General features: G+C 46.9%; 8 protein-coding genes across 8 annotated transcripts; 4 read left to right on the forward strand and 4 right to left on the reverse strand.

The window, feature by feature from the left end:
- Positions 1 to 595: 595 nt before the first annotated feature.
- Positions 596 to 2,183, forward strand: AOL_s00004g605 (uncharacterized protein; the record flags this gene model as incomplete). The annotated part of the gene is made up of 4 exons (XM_011119254.1): positions 596 to 716; positions 819 to 1,278; positions 1,371 to 1,491; positions 1,599 to 2,183. 4 exons carry the CDS (start codon positions 596 to 598, stop codon positions 2,181 to 2,183), a joined length of 1,287 nt encoding a protein of 428 aa, XP_011117556.1.
- A 682-nt stretch (positions 2,184 to 2,865) lies between these two features.
- On the reverse strand, positions 2,866 to 5,567 carry AOL_s00004g606 (uncharacterized protein; the record flags this gene model as incomplete). Its single annotated transcript, XM_011119255.1, has 3 exons — positions 2,866 to 3,287; positions 3,353 to 5,128; positions 5,210 to 5,567. The coding sequence occupies 3 exons, from the start codon at positions 5,565 to 5,567 to the stop codon at positions 2,866 to 2,868; spliced, it is 2,556 nt and encodes an 851-aa protein (XP_011117557.1).
- A 1,169-nt stretch (positions 5,568 to 6,736) lies between these two features.
- AOL_s00004g607 (uncharacterized protein) lies at positions 6,737 to 7,586 on the reverse strand (the record flags this gene model as incomplete). The annotated part of the gene is made up of 3 exons (XM_011119256.1): positions 6,737 to 7,010; positions 7,133 to 7,217; positions 7,298 to 7,586. The coding sequence occupies 3 exons, from the start codon at positions 7,584 to 7,586 to the stop codon at positions 6,737 to 6,739; spliced, it is 648 nt and encodes a 215-aa protein (XP_011117558.1).
- A 594-nt stretch (positions 7,587 to 8,180) lies between these two features.
- On the forward strand, positions 8,181 to 10,436 carry AOL_s00004g608 (uncharacterized protein; the record flags this gene model as incomplete). Its single annotated transcript, XM_011119257.1, has 1 exon — positions 8,181 to 10,436. The coding sequence occupies one exon, from the start codon at positions 8,181 to 8,183 to the stop codon at positions 10,434 to 10,436; it is 2,256 nt and encodes a 751-aa protein (XP_011117559.1).
- A 1,400-nt stretch (positions 10,437 to 11,836) lies between these two features.
- AOL_s00004g609 (uncharacterized protein) lies at positions 11,837 to 15,081 on the reverse strand (the record flags this gene model as incomplete). Its single annotated transcript, XM_011119258.1, has 5 exons — positions 11,837 to 12,944; positions 13,006 to 13,401; positions 13,460 to 13,585; positions 13,642 to 14,573; positions 14,863 to 15,081. 5 exons carry the CDS (start codon positions 15,079 to 15,081, stop codon positions 11,837 to 11,839), a joined length of 2,781 nt encoding a protein of 926 aa, XP_011117560.1.
- A 2,375-nt stretch (positions 15,082 to 17,456) lies between these two features.
- Positions 17,457 to 19,022, forward strand: AOL_s00004g610 (uncharacterized protein; the record flags this gene model as incomplete). The annotated part of the gene is made up of 2 exons (XM_011119259.1): positions 17,457 to 17,540; positions 17,604 to 19,022. The coding sequence occupies 2 exons, from the start codon at positions 17,457 to 17,459 to the stop codon at positions 19,020 to 19,022; spliced, it is 1,503 nt and encodes a 500-aa protein (XP_011117561.1).
- Positions 19,023 to 19,648: 626 nt separating this feature from the next.
- On the reverse strand, positions 19,649 to 23,441 carry AOL_s00004g611 (uncharacterized protein; the record flags this gene model as incomplete). Its single annotated transcript, XM_011119260.1, has 3 exons — positions 19,649 to 20,586; positions 20,644 to 23,188; positions 23,274 to 23,441. The coding sequence occupies 3 exons, from the start codon at positions 23,439 to 23,441 to the stop codon at positions 19,649 to 19,651; spliced, it is 3,651 nt and encodes a 1,216-aa protein (XP_011117562.1).
- Positions 23,442 to 24,231: 790 nt separating this feature from the next.
- Positions 24,232 to 25,743, forward strand: AOL_s00004g612 (uncharacterized protein; the record flags this gene model as incomplete). Its single annotated transcript, XM_011119261.1, has 4 exons — positions 24,232 to 24,248; positions 24,308 to 24,522; positions 24,596 to 25,255; positions 25,316 to 25,743. 4 exons carry the CDS (start codon positions 24,232 to 24,234, stop codon positions 25,741 to 25,743), a joined length of 1,320 nt encoding a protein of 439 aa, XP_011117563.1.
- Between the last annotated feature and the right edge of the window lie 1,717 nt (positions 25,744 to 27,460).

Genomic DNA, 27,460 nt, shown 5'->3' on the forward strand with positions numbered 1-27,460 from the left:
CCAACTGATAAAAACTAGAGCCGGCGAGCGAGAGCCTAGTGAAAATTTCTGAGCTCCGATTTTCAGCTAGCCATGATAGCGTATGCTAGTATAGTGCAAGTAAGGTAACGTATGATGTTGAGGAGTATGCGGGCACGAACAATTGCAATTGTCACCCACAGTTAGTTGATTCCCAAGATAGCGCCCACGAGTCGTCTGCCAGATGGTATAATAAAATAACAAATAGCATATGATATGATGCGTATGATTCGATAGATGCTTCGTAAAAATAGATGTATTCGCACCGTTTTGCCGGGCGGGATTTTAACCACTTTAGCCAGCATCCCGGACTGCCCGCTCGCTTCTGATTCTGCTGTGCTTGGCTCGCACAAGAAGCTGGGGCAATTCGGTTCGTTCGTTCGTTCATCCAAGTTCCCACCCTCCCCCCATCCTCATCCTCAACCTCCTCCTCCTCTTCACTTCACTTCGTTATATTTCACCCCTCCTCCCCTGCCCGGAAATATATATCAATCGCATGGTTCCCTAAGGCCCAGATCCTTCATTTACTTCAGTCGTCTTTTATCCATCTTAGCACTGCACTGTCTCCAACGCAAATATGGTTCGATTGAGCTTTAAGCGCACTCTCGCTCCGGTGCTGCTTCTCTGCGCCATTGTCCAGGCCATCCCCGCCGTCGTCCCCAGGCAAGAAATCGTCGAAACTTCCACTGATCTCTCAAGTAAGTCGCAGTATCTTTCCTCGCGATCTCTTCAATTGACTTGAATTTTTCCGTTGGGGTAAAATAAAAAACGAAACCGAGTCTAACATGGATATCCCTCAGCTTCAACCGACGACATCCCTACTGCAACAGATAGTTCGGCTCTCCCCGCCGAGACGGGAACTGAGGTTTCCACATCCACTGATGCCTCCCCAACTGATGCCGCTGTTACTTCTTCGGAAACAACCACCGACGAAAGTTCTCCAACAGAGACTGACGGGTCTGCTTCTATAACTGGAACTGAATCATCGATCACCGGCGAAGCAACTCCATCTGCCTGGATTTCCGTCAATGAGACCGATGGCAGGATCTCAACAATTGTCCCTGGAGTGACCACCGAAAGCGATGGTATGACCAGAACTGTGAACCTCCCGGATCCGAATCATACCGGACCTGCTGAATCCGAGGACGGTGAACCAACCTCTTTCCTCCCCACTTGCGACGCAAGCAGGTACCAAGGTGGTGGAAAATATGCGCCGTTTTGTCTACCAAATAACGAAACAAATTTATATCTCGGAGAAACGTAAGTATTTCTCTTTCCATGGTCCCGTTTTAGTAACCATCCATTTCAATAAATTTTATAGAATGGAATTGTTAATTTGCCGTCCCATATAGGTATTATGTCACTTGGGATCCACTTTACTGGGGTGAAGATGGCGGCAATAACACTGTCGAGATCATGGCCAATTACCAGGAGGATCCTGAGTTCCCAGAACGGGGACGTGTCGCCTTCGATGTGAGTATCCCTCTTATTTTCGAAATATGTGTTCCCCTCACGAGTCACTTTTTGTTCGGTTTTAAAGAAAGAAAGATGGAGGAAAAAATACTAACTCTCCGTTGTAGTCCGGCGTCACACTCAACAAAATCGGCTTCATCACATTCTATGTTGATCCAGAAAAATACTCAGCAGGCGTAGTCATTCACTGGTCCATGAAGAGAATCGGCGTCCTCGCCAACACGGAAAAATCTTTCCGTTTCGGTCCTTGGGTCAGGATCTCCAAAGAACCAATCCATCACCCTCAACCCTCGGTACGCCCACCGGTTTCTACCATTGGTTTGGCTGTCGGATTGCCATTAGCGGCTCTCTTCATCGTCGCTGTGATCGCTGGTCTTCATTTCTGTAATAAGGATAAGCGTTCCATTGGTGGAATTGTTATCCCCTCGATGCGCAGAAAGAGGGCGGAAGGTGGTTATGTTTCCCGACGTGCAAGAGGACAGCGTGCAAACCGTCCGCCAGGGTATAGAGATGAAATCGATACTAAGGCTGCGGCTTGGGAAATGGGAGCCATGAGGAGCCCAGATACACCGAGAAATACGGGACCGTACCAGGATGAACCAACCAGTCCACCAACTATCAAGGCTAGAAGTGCTGAGAGCCTGCCCGGAAATCCATTCAGCGATCGTTTCCAGGAGCAACCACCGAGGTAGGGTGTTAGACGTCTAGAAGGCGTATTGATATAATTTGTAGAGCGGGTCCTATTGGAGGCAACAAAAATCATATCGATGGGTAGAGGCGAAAAGAATATCTATGTGGGAATGCTTATGAAATGAATGTCCAGTACATTTCCGACTGTATATGAACACCTTTTTTTTCTGATTCGTTCTCTGCCATGACAGCTAAGTGGCATTTTTCGGTGGTATTCTTCTTTCGGGGTTGTGGGAACATAGGGAGGGATTCAGATACCCATACGACATCCCGTTTTTCTCTCTTTTGTTCATTCCAAAAATATTTGTCACGATTTCGATGTCGCATGAATCTTATGAAAAGGATTAATTCTAATCACATGAATACAGCCTGCAATTGCAATACTTTTTTTTGAAAAAAAAAAAAAAAAACGAGTCCTGTATGCTTGTCGCATGCTTTCCCTAACAGATCAAATAAAATGCACGAAGGCTGTAGGATTTGATATCCATGATGATTCTATATACCGCTTGAGAATGTATGGTCCCTCTACATAGAAATAGAAATACAGGGTATATAATACAGATGTGAATGAAAAGAAGCGCGACATCGCCCGTTTCTAGATAGACAATCAATCTCGAAAGATGAGAAATATTACTCCAAACCACCCCAAGTAAGTACTTAAAGTTAGCGTACCAAGAGTCCCGGTTACTTAGCCTCCGAACCACTGCTGCTCTCGTCGTCAATAACAGCAACATCATCATTAGTCGAGGCAGCATAATCTTCTTCTTCTAACACGGGTACGAACTCGACTTCAGGTCCCTGTGCTTGTTCCTCCTCACTTTCCTCTTCCTCGTCGGGGAGACTTTCAGCTTCTACAACGCCCAAGTCACCGCCTTCGATGAGAACGTTCTTCAACTCGGCTTCAATAGCCTGCTTCCTTTGTTCCATATCGTTAACCTTAGCGAGTCTCTCTTCGAGCTCCTTGATTTCCTTTTCAATGCTCATTCGCTCGCGTTCGGCGCCGATCCGGTCGAACTCCCATTCAGCGCCGTACTCACCCATACCAAGGCGGAGCTGGTAGGTGTGGTACTTCTTCAACTGAGCACGAGTTGAAATGGTGATCAGAGCTATGATTTTTTGTTGTTAGCAATCATAAGTTGTAATTGACGCAGAACAAGAGGAAAATACTTACTAATGCCCCGCTCCTTTGCCGTCTCGTACAACAGTCCCTCAACGTCACTGCTGACCGCGCTGGTGCCCTCGTCAACGAATGCATACTTGGGCTCGTGGTACAGCAGCCTAGCAAATGCCATCCTCTGCCTTTCTCCTCCGCTGAGAACGTTAGACCAATCCTTCTGTGTGTCCCAGCCGCCCTCTCTATCCCTCAAATAACCTAGCCTCACAGCTTCCAAAATCCTCTGAAGTTCTGCGTCGTTCTTGGTGGAAGTCCTCATATCCATTTCAGTGTGCGGGTAGATGACTTGGTCACGCAGCGTGCCCATAGAAAGGTATGTCCTCTGGGGCAGGAACATGATACCGTCCTCGCCTCTGTTCCGTGGCAGACTGACCAATCCACGGAAGACGGGCCATAAACCAGCGACAACACGAGCGACGCTACTCTTTCCAGAGCCGTTAGGGCCGATGATAAGGAGATGTTCACCTTCCTTAATGATGACCGATAGATCTTCAATGATTTCCTCGCCTCCTCGTGGATAGAGCGCCGGTGCGACAATTGGTACGCTTTCCAGACGGACACCGTCAAAGCCTTTGTGAATTGTACCCTGGACGTCGGCCATAGAGTATAGTTCCGCATGCCCCTTCGACGGGATTTGGTAGGCATTCGAGTGAACTCTGTGAAGAGTTGAGATCAATGTGTATACCCGCGAAGTGTAACCAGCGAGTTCGCTGAGATCCTTGAAGCTGTACATCATTCTACCACCTGCATCTGCCAAACTTAACATGAGTCGCTTGTTTGTGATGAAGCCCTTCATTCGGTCTTGGCCGCGTCGGCGTTCATGGTCGGCTGAGGGGGCCTCTTTGTTGCTTGCCAACTCCAGTAAACCACCAAGACCGGCCCATGCGGGCATAAATACCGGCAGGGAGGTAATAACGAATCCGAAAGCGGACCAAGAGTATTTCAAAATGAAGTCCTCAAGCATGTTGTATCTGATCTTCATGCTATATATGTTCTCCATCCAGTTCTTGAGTTCTCCGAAACCGCGGTGGAGGTATACGCCTTCCATCTCAGATCCACCATAGAAAGCGATTTCCTCTGCATTAGTGATCAAGCGAGAGTGGAGGCCACGGAATTCACCTTCTTTCTTAGCTTGCACGGCCGCAAGTTTACCGAATGGCGGTGAGTATTTCTTGAGAACATAAGCAGTGAGGAAGTAGTTGCTAAGAAGACCGCCCACACCAGCCAGACCAAGGCTGCGCATGAGCTGCCAGTTGAAGACTACGAGATCAAGGAAAGGCTTGCCCAGAGAAGAGTAGATCGCAGAAGCTTCGTCGCAGAAGCGTGTGAGATCAGTCGTAATGAACTGGTCAGCTCCGGTGCCGACACCACCATCAAGATTTGTAAGTTTATAATAGCCGAGGCGGTCATTGAGGTACAGGTCGTGGATATATCTTGTCAATCTCGTACGGAATTCGATCGAAATCTTGGATTGGAGATATTTGATACCGGCATTTGTGTAGCTGGCGACCGCACCAACGCCCAACCATTTTAAGATACCGATGGAGAAGGCTTTACCGTTTCCAGCGACGAGGTCGCGGACGATACTACCGTCAAGACGAGCAATTACAAGAGACAAATATGTTCGAGAAATTAGAGCGATGGTGTGAAGCATCAAAAGAAGGGTACCACGAGAATCAATGCGAGGGAGACAAATAGAAAGAAGAGAGAGGAACTGATGTAAGAAGGCGAGATTGAGACCGGGCTTTGTATTAGGTGGTGGGGTCCCGGATACTATAATTCATCCACCAGTTAGCCATTGAACTTGAGGGACCATGATACATGATAGAAGTCATGATATAGATCTCAACATACCATATTGTCCTTTACCTCTCGGTCCACTCAAAAACAGCCGTCTATGCGCCTCGAATGTTGTCTTCTTTGTGGGATTTATAACAACCTTCGTGGTGCCGTGCCTTGGATGCGGGACATAAATGGTGTAGGTACCATCCTTGCCGATGATCCCGGAATTACGTCGAACTAGCTCCCTCCCACGCTTTTGTTCTTCGTCTTGCTGTTTCCATCTCCGGCGTCTGTCGAATCCTGCGATAACAAGAGCGCACAGAATCGCAGCACTGACTAGACGCTGGGATTTCGGGGACTGGGCGAGCAAACGGAAGTACCCGGCGAGGAACTTAGAGATCCGGGTACGTAAAGTAGATTGCGCAGCCATGGTTAAATCAAAGAACCCGGTTTATGCTCTCGGGGAGAGCAAAATAGTCCGACCAGCGGCCGCGGCCTGGATACCTGGGCCAGAAGAGCTAACGTTCTTGGTGCTTAAGTGGTATTGTAGGCCGTAAAGTGTAGTTGTTAGTAATAGTGATGTTTGTGTAGCGCTATGGCGAGTGTAGCACTGTGACCTAGCGCATCTTCTAGCAGACAGGGCCGTGTCCGTATTCTAGAAGTATACCTCTAACTGGTATTGAATACGGGAGACAGCTGAGTTTTATGGAGAACAGTTTGAAAAAGAGGGAGAATGTGGTTGTGGTTGAATCCGGGGAAGCGAATGAAGAAGACATGACGAAGGAGGAAGGAGACTTAGACTTTTGGTAGGCACACCGGAACAATGCCGCGGCCACTTTTTCGCCATGTGAACGCAGCCAAGCTTGATTTTTTGAGCAGGTCGAACCACAAAAAAAAAAAAACTACCTTTGGCTTGCTGCTGATAATTTGGTACGGTCAGGTATGATCTGATGAACGTGAGATTAATTACTCTTCAGGATCCCAACACATGTGACCGTTAGATAATGTTGGGGTTGGATGGAACGGGATTCGATCAGACCAGACGGAGCCACAGGCATACAGGACCGTGGCCATTCGGGGGGGATGAATGGACAGACGGATGAAAAGGAAAAACTCTATGTGTAAGAAGTGATTTTATATCGTACAAAAGAGTCCAAAGGGAAATCATTGGGAAGAAGCTGAGGAAGACGTGGAAGAAGAGGGAGAAGAAGGAGAAGAAGAAGAAGGGATGATTGATATAAACATGAACCCGGAGTATAAACATTGTAAAAAATAAAGACAACGGGAGAGTAAAACACTACTATGTACTATTGAAGAGGCTGCTTTTATTCCTGGCTTATAAACGAAAATTTAAACAGGATCATCAAAGACAACCATATCGAATGTCGTTCACAAGATTAACTTTTTGCCTATGATGTCGAGGGATGTATGATTATCCTCGTTTTCCTTTTTGGGGGGGACGTGCTGAATGAATATTCAATACGACGTCCCGCTCTCAAAATCATACTTTCGTAATTGGCCATATCCATCTATGTTTTTTTGTTTTTCGGAGGGGTTAGAAGATGATATGATATGGGCCTGCCATAACAATTGTTCCGTCTAATGGTGCTCCTTAACCCCACCACGGTACCCCACGATCTTTCTCCTTCCAATCATTGTGCCGACGGTGAAAAATCCAAGGCACTCGGCAGCCAGAACAGCATATCCAGCCAATTCTTTCCTCGAAGTAGCCTGTACGCTTCGGTAGGCTGTTTCCGGGTCCGGGAGAGCGGATATTCTGGGACGGATGGATTTGATGTGACCCCACCATGAAGATGGGTTGAGGAGGGGTCCGACATAAGGACGATAGAAAGTTTGAAGGTTTTGTAACGATCTATAGCCCGATTAAAAATAATTATTAGCGTACTCAATCGTAATCATCATTTTTTATGTATTGCATCCGCCATTTTTCTGTTACATATATCGTGGGATGTATTGTTTATCGGTGGTACTTACGGAGGGCTCATCTGCTGTCCGCGGTAAATGTGCTTCGCCAGCTCGGCAGCAACCTTAGAGTAGTAGACTACATGAGGGATCACACCTATAATATCATATATTTTAGCCGTCTAGTTCGGAACCTTCAAGATGATTGGGTAGTTGGCTTATCAGTCGAAGGCATACCCTGAACAGCGCCGACAATCTTGTTACTGCTAGAGGGTGCACTGTTGATGCTTTCACCCAACTTAGCAGCCATTGGACCGGCGGCGGCAACTCCTTTGTTGAAGATCTCCTGTGCCTTAGCAGCGACATTGGAGGCTGTCTCCTGGGCCTTGGAAGCAGCCGATGAGGCCGACGAGGCAGCGGATTCTGCTGTGGATTTGGCGGCAGATTCAGTGGCGTAACGTCGGAAAGCGGAACGAATGATCTGGTGGTGCCGTCTGGCAAGCGGTCGGAGGGTTAGGGACGACATTGTGGGAGATGAAGCCGTCGATGGAGGTCGTCGATGGGGGAGCAGGAAGAAGAGAGGAGAGGAGGATGGCAATTGGATGGTTTGGAGGGTTGGAATGTTCCAAGTTTCGTGAACTCGAAGACGAAAGTCGAGTCTCCTTTCTGCCGAACGCTTTCCGAACTTTTGGCGAAAAAATTTCAAAGCTCGCCAGAGGGCTGTGGCTGATGAGTGAATTTTTTACACGCAGATAACGAACGGATCTAGAGTCGGCCAGGGAGCACAGGAAGAAAGATGAATCCCGGGGTAATTGCTTTCAAGTAAATATATATCTAGATGTACTTCGTGAATGTAGTTATATGGAATAGGTATTAGTAAGAAGTCGAGAAGAGTAAAGGAGAGCAGTATGATATCAGGTATTATAAGACAAATAGACATGTGGCGCTGCAATACAAATTAATCTGCGACGCTAAACCTACGATACTTCCTCTTCCACAACCACCACTCCCACCATCATCACCACCATTCTCCAAAGGTACTACACAGGGACCAAGGTGTCCAACTATGGACATGGTGATATAGAATCATATCAATATCAATATCAATATCAATATAGCAATGTCAGACATCTTACGCCTGCTCGCGCGATCAACGTCGGTCTCGAAGGCCACAGCGCCTCCAAAACCAAAGCAATCAGCTACACCGACACCTGTTGCTGAAGTAAAATTAACAACTGCTGCCCGGAGAAGGGAGCAGAAACGAAGAGCTGCTGCAAATGCTGCCAATGGACCAACAGGGAGTCCAGTCACCTTAGTAGCCGCGCCTCCACAGGCCGATGAACAACAAACCACAAAGAACGGCAAAGAAGGAAAGGAAAAGAGCAAGAAACGAAAGCGCGATGAGGTGGAGGCAGTTGATAATATTGTATCGGTTCCAAATGGTCCAAATACACTGGATCCCGCGGAGGTCAGGTCCTTATTGAAGCAGCACAAACTGAAATACACCATCCTCGCGACACTAGGGTCCCGTAAGGAGCTACTAAAGGCAGCGCTGGAAAAGGGACAAGAGGACAGAACTGAGGCCGGAAGGGCTGCTTCAAAAAATGCGACGACAAAGAAGAGTAAAAGGGTCAAAGAAGGCCAGGAGAAGGGGAAGAAAGAAGCTGGAAACGACGACAATGAAGCTGCAGAACCGAAAACCCCAACATCCACAAAGCTAGACCAGATTTTCCCTACCCCGATACAAACATTCGAAGAACTACGTACAAACTATAATATCTCGAAGCGGTTGTATGAGAATGTTATGGTGCAGAACTTTGTTGCTCCTACAGAGGTACAGATGGGAAGCTTACCTCTCCTCCTCGACGGAACTCGTCACTTAGTGCACGGTTTGGAGGAGTGTGGCCTAGATTTGATGACCATCGCCCCGACAGGATCCGGAAAAACATTAGCATATGCAATCCCGGCCATCGATCATCTTATCCGTACGAAACATGAAGAGGGTGATAGCTATGAGAAGGGTATTCGAGTAGTCGTTCTGTCGCCTACTCGAGAGTTAGCAGACCAAATCGTCAACGAGTTTAGAAAGTTACTCTTAGGAACTGGTATCAAGGTGGTCGGCATGAAAAAGACCCTAATACCTAAGGAGCGACGGAGGACAAGGGATACCCTAAATGAGAACGAGGATGAGGATGAGGACGAGGACGAGGACGAGGATATTGAATCTAGTGAGGATGATAGCAAGGAGGACGACAGCGATATTGAAACAACCAATGGGTCTGTTACCCGATCGAAAAAGGGAATCGCTGTGAAATCCGAAATCATGGTGGCTACACCTCTCCTCCTTCTCCACGCAATTCAACTCTGTCCGGATCTCTTCCCAGTCTCTAATGTGTCCCGAATCATCCTCGATGAAGCTGACGTTCTTCTCGACGACTTGTTTCTATCCCAAACAACCTCAATCATCTCCCACCTTACATCCCCTTCCCTATCATTTTCATTTTGGTCGGCGACAATGCCTTCCAATTCCGAATCACTCGCCACAAAACTAATATCCTCCCATTCGTCTGTTCTTAGCAGCAATAAAACACGAAAACTTGTTAGATTAATTGCCGGAATAAAGGACAGCTCTCTACCAACCATCCGCCAAACGATAACTTACACCGCCACAGAACGAGGCAAACTTACCGCCCTTCGCCAGCTCTTCAGCTCATCTCTAAAAACACCATGTTTGATATTTCTACAAACGATACCTCGTGCCCAAGCACTACATGCAGAAATTATGTACGATCTACCAACCCCGAATCGAATAGCGGTGTTACATTCGAACCTCTCAGAGACCGCGAGATCAAAGGTCATGGACTCATTCCGAGCCGGTGAAATTTGGGTGCTGATCACTACGGACCTCTTATCCCGTGGAGTGGACTTCCGGGGTGTGAATCTTGTAATCAATTACGATATTCCCACTAGTGTGGCTAGTTATATCCATCGCGTTGGAAGAACCGGTAGAGCCGGCAGGGAAGGCGGTATGGCAATTACATATTATACCGAAGAGGATGTTAAGTATGTGAGGGGCATCGTAGGTGTAATGGAGAAGAGTGGGGGGGCAGAAGGCTTGCAAAAATGGATGTTAACTAGTCTACCAAAGACTACCAAGGAGGATAAGAAGGAGTTGAAGAAGAAGGGAGTCAAGGAGAGAAGAGCGGGAGCAGGGACTGCGGACGGTAAGAAGAGCAGGATCAGCACGAAGAGTGGGTACGATAGGAAGATTGAAATGAGGAGAAAAGCAGCGGTAGACATGAGCAAGAAGAGGGTGATCAAAGGAAGCGAGGAGAGTGACGAGGAGAGTGAGAGCGAATGGGAGGGGTTCGCGTAGTCCAGCTGCTACCCGCAGCGGCTGTGTATAGTATGTATGTATATATATCAGTGTATAACAATATTATAATTATAGGACTATATCGATATCGATCACGGTTACCTATACAATTATAAAATCTTGTTCTGAGCTCCTTTATAACAATCTTCAAGCAATCACATGTAGGTTTGAATATTATACTCCTGGGAATCTATAATCTGCAACGTCCTACTGCAGCCCAGAGACATAATATTAGATTTGTAGAAGATATTCTTGCAAAACGCCACAAAGTAGAGTGTTGTTACATCCCCTATTCCTATACGTAGACGTACCGTCGAATAGACTCTTCGAATATAAACGGCATGTCCCAAGACCCGCCAAGGCGGCCTCGGAGATGCCCTTCAACTTACGTCAACATCGAATCCTGCACGCTCTGGACCTTGCATCTACCTGGCACGTTCCGACCGTTGACATTAACATTCGGGTTGTCGTCAGAAGAGCCAAGAAGCTGCCCTTGTTGTTTTTGTAGTTTGGTGGTTTTTCTGTGACACACAGAAACTCTCAAAACGGCAGTGTTGTACCGGAATATTACTTAACAGTTTACATACAGATTATTAAAAATAAACCGAATCTACTGCGGTCTTTTTTCGTCCGAAATTGTGGTGGTGCTTGTTATATCTCTTTTTCCGCGGATGGGGAGCCTTTTGCACGTTCTGATGCGCGATCTTCTCGGTGGGAAAGTGGCTGTCTGTCTAGGCCCTGTTACATAGCGGATGTTTAAAATTCCATATATAAGATCTCCATACTGCCCCGCGTATACGTCAAATGTATAATCCCGCCTACATGCAACAGCAGTTTGATTGTTATCCTTTTTAATCCAACCTGTCGGAAACGGTAACTCTTATTCCAGTAGCCAAAGCACCCTTGTCCGGAAAAATCACCACATCGCTATGCCAAATTGCGATATCCATGATATCCAGGACTAGCAGAAAATGTTCAGAGCCCCGGCCCAACCCCACAATTCGAACAATGGCGTTCGCAGAAAGCAAGAACTCACTACAGCAAACACGCTTCTCAGCCATGCGAACCCGGAGTACCGGACACCCACGATTCTATGAGCTACACAGGTACTTGGGTCCTATATGCATTGATTTGGCTGGGCTGCCAAGAGTGTATGGACATGTCTTATGTAATCAGTATTGCCAATTCGATTTTTCAAATACCATGCACCAACTACCAGATTAGAGTATACCCAAATATATCAATCTACTCACGCACTACAAGGATGATAAGACTCGGTTGATAAGACTTGCGATACCGAAAATACTCAAACGCCATAACACCGAAAACCGCCTGACATAACCCGGATTTTTTTTTTTTTGAAACCGACTAGACATTAGATGAGGCGGGAAAATAATGTTCTAAGGCCAGTACATATTTGGATCGTAGCCATTTGCCGCAGGGAAATTCGACTGCTGCTGAGGTTCTGTCGTTTGAACTCGCTGCACATACGGCTGGACGTTCACTGATATAGGCGGAGCTGGTGAGTATTGTGTCTCGAAGGGTTCCGGACTAATCGTACCATGAGACGAAAAGTCCCAGCTTCCAAAGTCCTGGGCGAGCTCAGCCTGATCTCGAAGCCACCAGTCCTGCGATTGATCCTCGAGCTGCCCATATCCTGAATACATACTCGGGCTGTTTGCGTTATTGGCCGCGATAGTTACTGCGGGGGCAGCTGTTGGCGGCTGTGGGGGAGAGCCTGTACTAGCAGGGGCTCTACCATACGAACTAGCAGGGCTGGCACCCGGATCAAAGTAGGGTGTGAAAAGACTAGATGTGGGGATCGTCTGCGCCATTGGAGGGGCAGATTGTGGCACTATCTGAGGTGGCGACGCGATAATCGACCCCCCCGAGCTGACATATGGGCTCCCATACTCTGTAGCGGCTAGCGTTGGTACCTGCTTGGCATTTGATGTGAGCTGCATAACAACTGTGGCGCCAGGGCCCGGTGGGGCTCCCGGTGGTGGGGCTCGGGTGGAAGGAGGACGTTTTGTGAGCTGTGGTGGGGATTCGGATTTTTGGGTCGTGCCGAACAAATCCTTGACTGAAAATCCAAACATCTCGCCTGTCGTATCTATCCGCGAGAAGACGACTTCTGCCTCCGGAGGCAACTCTATCGCATACTTCATCGAGATTACTTTGATGATAATCAGGGCTCGCTTAGCACACAACCAATACTCTGCAATTTCCTCAAGACACTTAACGCCCTGGACAATATCCCTCTTTGCCGTTTTCGTCGGCATATTCATCAAGTGGATTGTGCAGGCGGATAAGGCAATATAAACCGCAATATTGCATATCTGCTTCAAGCCGTATGTTCGCTTGTAAAGGCGGAGCAGCTTGGATATCATCGTCGATGCGTTGATGCATATTCTCTTTGGCGACAGGTTTGCGGGAAACGATGCAGACCCGGGATTCACTTTGAGGAATGGCCTAAATAACAGCAGATATAGAACTTGGCCAAACATGCTAAGGCGGGGATTAGTGCTGCAACGATATAGTAACCCACGGATAATTGCCTGCAACTTACTGCATCAACAGAACGCTCATCAAGGCGCCCTCCTTCGCCACCATTTCTGCGGGCAGTTTTTGATTCCATTCCTCTAGTCGATTATACAATTCGAGGAGCTTCTTCATTTCGGCATCTTTCCCACCTCGACCTTTCCCTAGCTTGGGCTCTTTTGTTGTGCCACCTCTCACTGGCTGGTAGAAGCCCAAAAGGATATCATTACTGATTTCACACAAACCAATGAGGTAAGAATTCACTGCCCTTGTTCTTCCCGGTTGTGATAACTCAGGTGTAAGTCCGCAATCCGTGTACGGGGTCCATATTTCTGAGTCTTCGTCTGGAAAAACATCATATTTGGGTGTCGTTGTTGATGAGCTCGGTAATTGTGGCAACCTCCCAGTGTAATTACTCCAACATCTAGTCGAATGTTAGTACTAACAACCATGCTGTTTAGTTGAAGCGATACATATCGTACTTATCAAACAGGAAGCAACCCCAGAATGTTATCTTCCTAGCATCGATTTCCTCGTCACTCATACCGGGCAAGCCATCAGGATTCCATTGCAAACCCAGGTCACAGGCCATACGAAAACTCATTCCACTTCAAAGCAGTTAGCGAGCGAGATCCAGATTGTTACTTGAGCTAGGAAATTTTACCTGTATACCCAACCCCGAGCCTCCCGGCCACACCCAGCTTCTCTAACTGACATCAGAGCAAGAGCTTGTGTAGTGGTCAGCCTGGGATGTTCATGTTCATCGTTTTCCATGATCAATCTCTTCGCTTCTTGGAAAAAGTGGTCGCCGGCAGTCTCTGGCTTTGAAGGATTCCTTCGGGACCCAGGCACGGTAGTGAAATGGCAACCAAGCGCAAGCATTGCGTTGACGAGCAATGGCGTACAGTGTGAGGTTTTGCTCTCTGGAGAATTTCTGCCCGGGTTGCCTTTTAAAAAATCTCGGAAAAAGAGTCGTTTCGACAGTGTCGTAAAGTAAGGATAATGCCATGTGAAATACATGTTCATAAGGTGAACCACCAAGTCTCTATCCTTGGTGACTTCTGTCCATGAAGTCATTGGGTCCTGATGATTTGCCACTGGGTCTTCGGGAAGCGCTGTCGCATCACCAGTCATCGCGCTGCTTGCCATACCCATCGGTAGCAAGCTAAGGCTTGAAGTCGCTCCTATAAACTTCACTTGGCCGTGGGAGTTCATACTCAAGGCCCCGATTTTGTCGGATATATCGGATTCCAAACTTGGCGGAGCATCAGAAAACGTATCATCCCATCCTGTACGTTCCTCCAGATCAGATTCATCCTCAGCACCGCTCTCGTCATTGGCCTGGGCCATGATCTTGGCTGCAACATCATCCAAACTCTCGCAGTTCCGGATATCATAAACCAATTGGAGGACTTTGTCTTCGGGGTAGTTGAGAATCGCTTGGATAAGGGTTTGCAATGTCGAATTCCGGGTTTTCAGGTTATCGATGTCCTTTTTGTATACACCTTTCCGGCGGTGGTCCGATGACGGGTCGTAGATGCACTCAGTGAGGTACACTGAAGCGCAGGCGGCACAAGCCGGTAGATTTCCGTCGCACTGCAATCACAGCACCGAAAGAAAAAAGAATCTCAGCATCGTCACTGGTATTGGTAAATTGATCAAGTTGATTCCCACCACCACCAACGCCACTACTACCGAATAATCAATACCTGCAGTTCAGTTGACAAGTCGAACAACGGTATAATATCAGAATCCTTCCTTTGAATGGAAACAGTTTTTGATATTTTATGTTGTGCGTGTTCAACCGACCTATTCCCACTTCCTCCGGGTATGTGCATTTCTGAGGGCATTCTTAGGGCGGGAGGCGGAAGACATCTCGACAAACCTTCGACTTTCGCTTGCGGCAGGCTAAACATGCGCTGCTGACAACTTTCCGGCGTTTACGATTGGGATCATCGTCTTTCTTCTTCTGGGGAGTGTTCGAACCCGACGTAGGCGGAGCAGTTGATCCGGCGGCAGTTGAAGTTGTCGACCGAAAGGTTTCATCGACAGGTAGGTCTAGATCCTCCACTTCAGCTTTGAAGTGCTTCTGGGCCTGAGGCATGGCTTTGATAAGAAGGCAATAAGGCCTGACAGGGTCCGATTAGATTCCGTAAACTGGAGGAAAGGATAAGGACCAAAGGCTATCGACCGAGATTGTGCATGCGAGCAAATCAGACTCCGGCCAATCCATAGATTTCTAATATGAATAATAGTCAAAGCATCTCCGAGGACCTAAGCGACTCAGCAGAAAAAGAGAGCAAGGGCGGGCAGGGTCCGGCTACTATCGATACCTTAGCACAAATCTCAGAGTATGGTTTGGCCAGCCCCTCTTGAAGCCGCTAACCAGCTGGGGAAAGTTGGTAAAGTGTCAAACGACAATCGATGAATTCGGTTGATTGATTTGCACAGATGGGATACTACAGTACGGGCTAGGCATCTCTAGCTCTGGCACTGGAATGTTTTAAAAAAAAAAAAAAAAAAAGGAAGCCCGAGTAAGTCGGTACTGTCTGTCCATTCCAAAGGAAGATATTGTCGCCGATACCTAATAGCTAATAAGGAGTCGTTTCGGCAGCGTTTCGTTTCGTTCTGTTGATTAAGTCGTAGCTATTAATTTAGTGATGATGCTGTCCCTGAGCCGCCTTTTGTGTTGGGATATTCCTGAATGCAACACCACAACACATTCCACAACACATCAACCTTGCGCAGTCTTGCGATCTTTCAATTTCGAGCATCGATCGAACATGGCTCCTTGGCCTTCACACACTCCTCCCAAGTGTAATCGACGTTCGAACCACGCGCAATTCGGAGCGACTACTAATGGATGAGGCGTCATCAACAATGTGGATGAATATAGTCATAACAGTCATCATCATCCCGGATCTCATCTCAAAATCTTGCATTGCATTGGCAGACTGTTGTCCCACTATTTTTCCTCAAAGCGAGGAAATAGTTTATTTGGCGATGACCCACTCTCCATGCGCCCTTATCTACCGACCGGCTACCACGAGGAGAGGTTTCGTTCTCGATACTCCACCCTGATGCGGAATAATTACTTCAACATTACAAATACCTGGTATTCGATTGATAGGATTTATCACCCCTAACGAAGCTACCGGACCCACTGTCTGCATTACCTTCGACTGGCAGGGTGTGTGTGTGTGTGCACATATTGGGCTGAATCTGGTACACTTTGCTTGTACGACCTCAACTTTGTCGCATTTGCACTTAATGTCGTACAATTAGGTCCTTTGTTCCAGATTCTATCGCCGATAGGGCCCGCCCTTTGGTAATAATTGACGGGAAAAGATAACTAGCTTACGGCCGCCCGAAATAGTATCGTCGATAAGGAGGCAATGGACAAACTTCTACCAGGGGTCGCTCTCTAACAATGTTGAAATAAGCATAAAATTTGACGGCGAGATCACAACCCTCGACATTTGAGGTTCCGATAAGAACCAAAACACTATCCAACACATCCATACCAAGAATGGTAGTCGGCATGGGCGTGGGGGCGTTCTAAAGATAAGGCCTTGTAAACCCCAAGTCTCGGGTCGCTAGCTGCAAGATTGCCAAGTGCCGGATTATGAGCGAGCCACGCCGCCGAACATGCTTTTTTCCAGATCAGATCAGACCAGACCGCGCATGCGATATCACCACATCTCTGGTTCACCGACAAAGGGGTTTCCCAGCTTGGCCTGTTCGCCTTGGGAAACAAAGGCAGATTCGCGTGTCCATGATTTGTTAGCGAGGAGCGTCTGGTATTTCTGCCATCACACGACTGGCTTAGTTCAGTTATATCAGGAACCGGGCTCCTGCAAAGCGCTCCTCAGCCCGTGGCCTCGAATTAGCACTATCAATGCAAGATTGATACCGAGACCGTCTCGCGGCAAGGAATAGACAAACCGATCCTGGGGCAAACGCAGCTCTTCTAGAAACCCCAACCGCTTGCCTCGACACTCATTAGTACATATAGGTAAGCCTGAAATGCGCACATAAGTATATCTTCCATGGTATATACTATGGTTACGTACCGGCATCCCACCCATATACCCCAGCAAAAACCTTTTTATAACGACATTGCTCGGAATTTCCGAGGAAAGAAAAGAACCCCACTCCACCGGAAAGTGTCTCCAGAAACCTGGGATTTCAGTCCAATCTTTTACTGTCGAGCAACTGGAGATTTTCTCCGTGGCCAACAATCTATTCGAAATATGTTTCGAGTCCCCCAGAGCAGGCGCTGAACCAATATAGAATTAACGGGCTAACATGGCAAATGTTTATAAGAATACGTTCCTACCGTAAAGTTAGTTGAGGTTCATACACTAAGTTACCAAAGGACCAGAACCATAGCGACCCTACTCCCGGTAAAACAGCCTAAGTCAATAGGCCAAGTTATCGTTACCTACGCAGGAGAATATCTCTTATATTTTTAACCAAATGGCTTTACTCAAATCTTTGTTTACTGCTCCGGAAGTCAATCCGATCAATAAAAAGGCCCGGACAATCCCATTCCTTAACCCAGTAAGCTCTATATGTTTTGACCTCATCACCAAAAACAAAACGTTACTAACGTTGATTTACTAGGTTGATAAATATGGCCGAACACTTTGGTTTAGTACTTTCGGCTTCATGATAGCATTCCTTTCATGGTATGCCTTCTCGCCGTTACTATCCGTCAGCATCAAAAAGGACCTACATCTATCACCCGCCGAAGTCGCGAACTCAAATGTATTGGCGTTGACCGCCACTCTACTCGTCCGCCTAGTCGTTGGCCCTCTCTGCGATAAGTTTGGTCCTCGATATGTCTTCGTTGGGACCCTTCTCGTTGGCGCTATCCCTACCTTTTTAGCCGGTACCGTACAGAACGCCACTGGACTTATGGCTATTCGATTTTTCATTGGTATTCTCGGTGGTGCCTTCGTTCCCTGTCAAGTTTGGTCCACCGGCTTCTTCGATAAGAACGTCGTCGGGGCTGCAAACGCAGTCACAGCTGGCATTGGCAATGCTGGCGGTGGTATTACTTACTTTGTAATGCCAGCTATATATGACTCATTTGTTCATGATCGTGGTCTTTCCTCCCACGTTGCTTGGAGAGTTTCTTACATTGTCCCTGGTATCCTCATTGTGGCAATGGCTCTCGCAATTCTAGCCTTGGGAGAAGATACACCTAACGGCCCATGGAGGAACCGTGGTATCGTTAATGGCGTCGATACCACTGGAGAGGGTGAAGGGGTGGTTGTTGATGCTATCGAACCCTCGGTTGCAGCGCAGGCCAGTCGACAGAGTTCTATTTCTAAAGAAAAGAAGGGAGATATCGAAGTTGCTTCAGACCCACAACTTGATGCTGTGGCTGTCGCCTCCCATGAGGTCATCCAAAAACCATCACTTCGAGAAGCAGCTCCGGTCGTCCTGTCCCTTGAAACACTCAATCTTTGCTTTGGTTACTTTAACAGTTTTGGTGCAGAGTTGGCTATCAATTCTATCCTCGGCGCCTACTATCTTAAGAACTTCCCAGAACTCGGCCAAACTGGTGCAGCAAACTGGGCCGCCATGTTTGGTCTTCTTAATGTCGTCACTCGTCCCCTTGGCGGCTTCGTTTCTGACGCTCTTTACAAGAGATGGCCCTCGCTCTGGGTCAAGAAATTGTTCAACACCGGTCTCAATGTTCTCGCTGGTGTGTTTGCTATTACAATTGGTGTTCTTGATCCTCACCACCGCCCTACGCTAGTGGGGCTTGTTGCCCTTCTCGCCATCCCAATGGAAATGGGCAACGGATCTAACTTTTCTCTTGTACCACACGTCCACCCCCATGCTAACGGTATTTTATCTGGAGTTGTTGGAGCATTTGGAAATCTGGGCGGTATCGTATTTGCAGTTATCTTCCGATATAACGGAACGAACTACCCGAAGGTATTCTGGATCATTGGCTCTGTTATGATCGGTATGAACCTCGTTACTGCATGGATTAGGCCAATTCCGAAGGGCCAAATTGGGGGTCGATAATCAATTCTGTCTTTACTGCTTGTTTTTAGCCGGGAAATATGCATTATTTTTTTATTATTTTACTATATAGAGTATAATTCTTGTATATCATATCCTTCCTCTCATTTTTCTTGATATCTTTAGTATAGCATACTTTATTTATTTTTTGCCACCAACACCACTATTATTACCGCTATGAAAATTTATCATCGCCGTAGAATCCTAAGGCTTCCTATCAAGGTCAATAGCCAATCATATATGCATATTGTTTTATCTACTCAGTTGGCGTCTTTTGATACCCTGTAATTAACATCCCGTAGTCTTTTCCACGAAATTTATATCCCAAGCAGCCCTTTGATCTCTTCTACGGTAGCCTTTAACTCTTTGGGTTGGTCGGTCCAATTCGCATCCATGAGTAAGACTTCCGCCTCTTCTTGGTCTCCCTCCAAGGATATTATCAAGTACAAGGTTTCAGAAACTGCAGTGCGTATCTATATTGACGAATTCAAATCCCCCACTCGGCGAGGGGAATTTGTGTTGACGTTAGTAAGGTTGTTTCTCCGCGGGCGTAAAATCATGGCCATGATATCTCAAGATAACGGAAAATGCCAGGTACAAACCGTACTCAAAACAAGACTGCCCCTGCATCATCGGACAAAGTAGGAATACCTGGGCTGACTGACCTTTGGAAACGGGTGTAATAACATAGAAACTAATTTCTTAATTGAGGATGTTCGCGTTGATTTTACGGACGCTAGCCCATTGTAAATCTTAACAGCACCGCTCAATTTTGCAACATTCGATGACTTGAGGTGAGCCTTTTGGGTCAACGAAAACAGGGCCTGAAATCTATTATAAGACTCGTCAGTATCGCCACTCGCACACGTATGTCTATTGGATGAATTATCAATATATATTGTAGGGCTTGCAAACCTAAATTCTCCATCTCCCAGCTTCTCCATCAAACCACTTTCAAACCAACCACCCAGCATGGCTAAGGCGGGAACGACAACCCTATCATCACTGCCAGCAATAGCCTTCTCAACAATAGTTATCCAGGATTGTACTATATCACTCAGTGCAACTCCGCCATCGGAGTTTGGGTAGGGTGGCAATCCACTTAAGTACTTCTGCATCGCCCGGGTACTGGACCTCATCACGCTGTCCGATCCTGCGCCGGCACTAGTAGCGTATCCTTCTAGATATGATTCCCTCACAGACGGTATGCTCAAAATTTTGACAGTTGTCTCGAAGTACTCGTCCCAATTAACCCAAAAACTGGATTCTGCAGTGATACCATTGAAGATAATTCCCCATTGCGGTTCCTGGGTAGTAAGCTTCCAAATAGCATCACAGGCTTTTAGACGTACCCTATCTAGCTTTTCCGCCGATAAGCCGATGATTTTATGAAATACGTTGAGAGATGTGGTGTCTAGGGTGTGGATATCGAGTGGATGTAGTGTATGAAGAGATAAGACAGCACGTATTGCTTCTATTCTAGCCCATGAGCCCACATCTCCACGGGAATCCACGGAGTAATCGATTAGCGATTTGTGAATCGTTTGAAGAATGTGCTCGTTCGTAACTAAGTTGGTTGTTAGCTAGCAGCTTTGCAGGGGGAATGGTATCCTAATGCACATACTTCCTTCCGGGAAAATACCATCTGCAAAGGCAGAAATTGCAGCCACACGCATCTCAATATGCGGAGACCTGCTAACAATCAACAGTCCGTCAATTATATCTTGTTGGATACCCGATAATCTAGGCCACTCTTGGTCGTTTCTGAAAAACCTAAATACAGCACCTAGTGCCTTGACAACAAGAATTCTTCGTGTCCTCGCCTTAGATTTTCCGAGCCATAGTCTGACAATTTCGGTTCGATATCTATCATTCATATGAAGAAAAAACCGCTCTGCTGCATAGACCGCAACTGTTGTGACATTCTCTTCCCATCTTTCAAGAGCTGAATCTATAACGCAGAGATAGCGCCTAAGCAACGGGACGGGTAGGTCTGGGAGACCATGAGCGTACATGATCTTAGCAGCATCAGATAGTGCGGTTACTAGGTAGGCAGCAGCCTCGCATGTCATCTCCGGTTTGAGTACTGGGTGAACGAAATCCCTCGGTTTGACATTGTCGAATATATCAAAGACACCGGTCTTCTCTCTCATCTCTGACAAGATCTCTACTAAGAGTCCCGGGTTTGACTTTTCGAGCGCATTTATCAAAGAAAATATGATATCGGCTAGGGCGTACCAGCTGCCATGACGAACTTCGATATCTAGAGACGCCCCCGAGCCATATCTGTTGATGATATCCTTCGTGATGTTCCAGACTTCCTGCCGCTTATTGAGGTCCAGAATCCCAATTTTTGACAATTCGCCGATGCCTTTTGCAGAAACGGTCCTACCAACGGAATCCTGGAGCCCGATACCACGCCAATCATCAACGAGACCTTTGATCAAACCGCCCCAGTAACAGGCCCCTCCAAGGACAGCAGCCTTTGAAGCAACTTCTGTACTAGCTCTACTCCGAAGAGCTACTGCCGAGTAATCCACCGCTTGGACCAAAGAAATACCATCCTTAATCATATTGGGATGCCGGCCAACCAATTCCTGGAGGGCTGCGGAAGCTCCACGTCGAATATTACCAATTGGGTCAAGACAGGCTGCATTCACAAGCTCTAGCGCCAAGACCTGTGGTAATGAAACATCTTCTGGGTGAGGAGGTGTAGGACGCCCCGCCAGCATCTCTTCCGTTTTATAGTTTCTTGCTAAACTCCACGCGGCATAGCAAGCAGCGTCCCGAACATTGCCACCAGTTGCGAATGTGGCTTTTCGTTGTTCAAAAGCTAATGCCGTAATTATGCAGTCTAAAACTTTTGGAAGCATCTGGACTGTAGCTGCGTGGAAGCGAAGAAACGTTGCTACGGTCAGAGTAAGCCCGTGCCAAAGGTGCACCGAAACTTGAGAAAGGTCCTTTTGGTGTCGCTTCTTCGGGTCAAGTTTTGTCAATGCTCTATTAGGATAAAGCACGTCCGAATCGTAAAGGTCGATTACTGCTTCGAATATCTGGCTCCTGTCAGCCGCTGCTAATCGTAAAGCAATCAGACTGAGCGACTTAGACGCTGCATAGCGAACAAGGGAGTCTCTGTCGTCGAGGAGTCGAAGTAACTGGTCAATCATCTCCTCGACCTCTTCTGGAGGGCCGTCTTGAGTCTCTACTTGCCCTGGTAAGGGTAAATATAGATAGGATATATTTCGAAATAGTTTGCACATCGTTTTCCGTAGCATAGCATTCTGAGCGACCAACCCTGACTCATCGGTATAGAGTTCTCGTATGATATTATCATATACCTTTTGTAGTAAATCAGGCTGGCCAACGATAGACCTCTCGCCAGATGCAAAAATCCCAGATAGGGCACCCAATAAGCCCAGAAGAAAATAAACATACGCAACTCCCTTGCTGTCCTCTCTCAAGCTACCCTTGACACAGAGGCCGACAATATTCGCGACCCAGTCCACGAACCAGTTGAGAAGGTGCTCGTAGACATCTTTTCGAACCACAAGGCGAACAATAGCGGCAGCTGCACCTTCTCGATCCTTTCCTGGAGAATGTATATTGCAACAAGCCACATTCATAACTCGTCTAGCTATTTCCGGTGTCCTTTCTGGCAAAGCAGGCACCTCGACCAATGGAACCGGGGGCTTCCCCGCGGGCTCATCTCCAATAGTTACCAGGTCGAATGGGGTATATAGTAGATGCGAAACCCACATCAACGTGACATATCTCAAATGCCATGGTAAACCACTCTTATCGTCAGCTCTGGGCCCCGAGGCTTCTTCAAATGTTTCCTCGACCACATCATTAAGAACATTGGCTGATTTATCGGTTTTCCCGATTAGCTTACTCGTCTGTTCAAACACTCCCAGCATTGGTTCAAGCCATTTTGGATCGTTATAGAGGAAGCGTAGGACAACTTTGGGCCCTCTGACCTTCATCCAAACATACAGTAGCTGACCAAGTGCTGCAAGAGTGTTGACGGCGACTCTTTCTTCCGCGTCTGAAGCAGGCTTGAACCTCTCATTTTCTGATGACAGGTACACAGAAAAAGCCGATGTTAGGTTCTCCATACAACCAGCTAGGATTGGATCTAGGAGTTGAGGAAACTCTTGAAAGGACTCGAGCTATCCAAGGAATTAACGCTCAAAAAGTTAGGCATTTCTAAATAATACGCATTTGAGTGAGAGGAACCAGAAAACCAGTACACACCCGTCCAATAATATGATTATAATCAGCAACTTTTACCCGGGGCCGCAGTCTCTTTTCTCCATCTTGTATATCCCATAGAAGCCCGGGTAGCCTGTTGTTGATATCCTGGAGCAAGGGATTCGAATGCTTCAAAGCCTTGATTTCTCGGTCTTCAGGGATTGCATCCATCTTGGTCCGGCGTGACTTAACGTCGAGATCTCGTCGATACGGGTTCTAGCGTAAGCTATATTGTGACGACATCCCAGCGTTAGCGTAGATATTCAATCCGAAACTTGGGAACCGATTATATCTATAATCTCACCTACTTGCCGGTACACAGGTACGTCTCGATCACTAACCCAGCGCAGCCGCAATTTCCCTTTATATTAAGCAGGTATAGATAGGTATCTGTATGGATAAAGCCCCACCTAATTTTGTAAGCCGCCTTATTAGTCGATATCAACTGGAGACCCTCAACCGGTTCACAGATGTTATGTTAAGGCATTTTGTAGCTAGTCAAGGATTCATTAGCTGCATCAACCTAGCTAAAGCCTTCAGTTGCAGTTGAGATTGGTGTCATAGCCAGGATCATGCATTTTGGTCAGCGTGTGGTGGTGCTGTGCTGTGGCGGCATAGCGCGTGTTGGGAAAAGTCGGCCACCTCATTTTTCGTCATAAACTCCAGCTGGACATGCCCATCCCCTCCACAATCATCAGAACACCGCCGCCACCGCGACCTATGTACGGCAACTAACATCGCGCCAACCCCCCCGCCGCAGCATACATCCATTTGGTCGCCTGGTTGCGTAGTTCTACCCACGCATACGCTCGCCCTTTCCGGTATCAACGAACTTCCTTAATTAAGAGCCGGAACGCTAAGTATAGCGAAAGATCCTGGTTCGCGACTCGTTGATAAGCGTGGTCGCCTGACATACCGCAACCTCATCCTCGCGGCGCAACCTCGCCATACATCAGGTTAAATGAGTGATTTAGATAGGTAAGTTCATATATAGTCATTTGTATACGTGATAGAAGACGAGGCTGAACATCGATTAGAGCCATCGAGCAGCTACGACAATGTCGCCCTATTCCAGAACTCCAGGTCCGAGAGATATGTTTCAAAGCCCGAGAGATTCTCATCGAAGAAGCAAATGTTCAGATCGTCGATGCCCCAGTTACTATATGCGGTGACATACATGGTCAATTTCACGATTTGATGGAACTATTCCGGGTTGGTGGTGATTGTCCGGATACGAATTACTTGTTCATGGGTAAATAACCCCCATCCATTTTTTGAAGTACCAGAGTTCGTCCATATTCTAATATAAGGAATTTTCGCGTTAGGTGATTTTGTGGATAGAGGCTTCTACTCTCTTGAGTCCTTCCTTCTTCTACTCTGCCTGAAAGTCCGTTACCCAGATCGGATTACTCTCATCAGGGGTAACCACGAATCACGGCAAATCACTACTGTGTATGGGTTCTACGACGAATGTATAAGAAAGTACGGCTCGGCAAATGTCTGGCGATATTGTTGCGATGTCTTCGATTATTTGGCCCTTGGAGCTTTGGTGATTGGTGCCGGTTCCTCTGTTCAGCCAACAAGATTAGTGGACGGAGAAGACGCCGAAGCCAAGGTTAGAGAAGCAGAAGATGAAGTTGAAATCGAAGTTATCGGGCTCGGTGGAGTGGTTACAAGGCAGATGTCTCGAAGGGACGCTGGGATGATCAATTCCACAAACCTTACACCATCCGCACTCCCTCACCTGTCAAGTTCAGGTCCTGCTGGCGCCTTACTAACGGGTGTCCCGGGCACTGGAGCAAGTGGCAATAGCAGGGGCATTGCGAATGCGAATACCCCTGCGAACACTGGTGGTGCCGTGCTATGTGTTCATGGAGGACTCAGCCCCTTGATCGATTCCGTTGATAAAATCCGACTCCTGGACAGGAAACAAGAAGTTCCACACGATGGTGCAATGTGCGATCTCCTATGGAGTGACCCCGAAGGTAAATCTATGGCCGCCAAATACACTCTTTATGAAAATGGTCCAATGCTAATTTTAATAGAAATCGACGGATGGGGATTATCACCGCGAGGAGCCGGTTTTCTTTTTGGGGCGGATATTGTCAAGCAGTTCAACCATCTCAACAATCTCACTTTAATAGCTCGAGCACATCAACTCGTTATGGAAGGCTTTAAAGAAATGTTTGACTCTAGCATAGTCACAGTCTGGTCGGCCCCAAACTATTGCTACCGATGTGGCAACGTTGCCGCTATACTCGAGCTCGGAGAAGATAACTCGAATTCAGTCCTGAGAAGCGGAGGTGAAGAAGTTCTCTTCAACCGAGAGAACACAAGAAGATTAGCTAGCACATATATGGGGGGTTCCATGAAGCGTGGAGGGCCTGGGAGACGATATAGAGTGTTTGAAGCGGCGGCTCAAGACTCGAGAGGCATGCCATCGAAGAAGCCGATGCCATACTATTTCTTATAAATTTGCGATCACGACCTTTTTTTATTTGACCCATCATTGATGGAGTTCCCACCATATGAGCAATATGATACCCTTTTGTCTCCTGCACCTCGATTGCGAGATCTGTCATCCATTAGTTAGATTTCTCCTCTATATGCCTGCAAAATTTGCATTGCAAGTTGTATTATACGCTATCCGATTAGTCTTGAATACAGGCGTCCGATGCACACTGAGGTTCCCCAGGAGTTTCTGGAATTCTTTGAACGTGAATTTTAAGTCCAGACCCCCAACATATAAAGAGAATAGTCTCATTTCTATCCCATCCCAGGAGCGACCGGTTTCCGAAGGTCTCTCCCAGGTCGTCAAGTATCTGCATATCTCGTTTTCCAAACCCACGCCCTAACGGAATCAATTGCAAGTCCAAAGATGTGATATGGAAACAAATTGTACCGAATTTTCTACATTGGTAACCTTTTAGGTTTCATTGGGCTCAAACCCGTACGCCTCTGCGCTTCCAAGATCTTAAGAGTATTTGATACATAGTAGATTTTGCCTCAATAGCGCCTGGGTTTAAGACTACGTAGCCCTAGTTGGGGCCCTAGTTGAACCTGGATGCATGTGCTCCTCCTCCTCTCTGCGTTGTTTTTGTTGTAGGTTCCGACTATATGATCCCGAACCAAGTACCGGCTTAATAGCAATTGATTCGATTCGATTCCCAGCTTGTCATTCGCATTCAACCGTCGATAGGCAGGTCGAGCTCATGTCTATTAACTGTGTTATAGATTTAACAAGAGGTCATACTTGTTTTATATTTTACCGAACGCCCAATGATTTGGTAGGTTTATGTTTAGCCAATCGATTACAGTCTCCTTGAGTTTACAACCCAAATTTCCGCGAATTCCGGCCTTCTTGCGTGCCCGACCTCAGGTCATGTCGACAGCCACCGACGAAATTAATCTATTTACCAATGTTCCGTTCTCCCTCTCGAATTATCCACCAGCCTTGCTCACTGCTTCCTGGCGTTCTGGTACCCCGCAGGGCGGCTCATATACCCAGCGCCTTTTTACTCGACAATTATATCCCACGATATAAACTGCTTACAGACGCTCAGATCTCTCGGAAGAAGGAGCAGGCTATTGAAAATTTACGGAAATGCAATATTTGCCCTCGCATGTGTAATGTCAACCGCCTGGCTGGTGAAACAGGGTATTGCATGGTTGGTGAGAAGGCCAAAGTTTCGAGTACGATACAGCTTCCGTCCATCAAAAGCCGATTCCAAGCCTTTCAATTTATACTTTTATCAAGGATCCTCATTCTAACTCGGACGGAAAATTTTAATTCTAAAAGCTATAGCACCTCATTTTGGTGAAGAACCGTGTATTCAGGGAACCTGTGGTAGCGGAAGCGTTTTTTTCTCAGGTATGAAAAAATCGACCCACACCTCCCTCGTTTCGAAAATATAATATATATCGGAACATGCCTATTAAAATAATAATACCTTATGGGCTTCTGGTATTCTAGGGTGTAGCCTTCGATGTTCTTTTTGTCAGGTAGAACTTCCTTGTTCCCGGTTGAAACCATGCGATCAATAAAAAATCCGGGGAGACCTTTTTTACAACTCTCGAATTTAACCGACAACTTATTATTCCTCGAATTAGAACCACGATATCTCTCATCAACGAGCCGGTTTCGATTTGTTGCCAGACGAGCTAGCAGACTGGTTTGTTAAGCTTCAAAA

The sequence above is a fragment of the Orbilia oligospora genome, assembly GCF_000225545.1.
Source record: "Orbilia oligospora ATCC 24927 unplaced genomic scaffold scaffold00004, whole genome shotgun sequence".
NCBI classification, from domain to species: Eukaryota; Fungi; Ascomycota; class Orbiliomycetes; order Orbiliales; family Orbiliaceae; genus Orbilia; species Orbilia oligospora.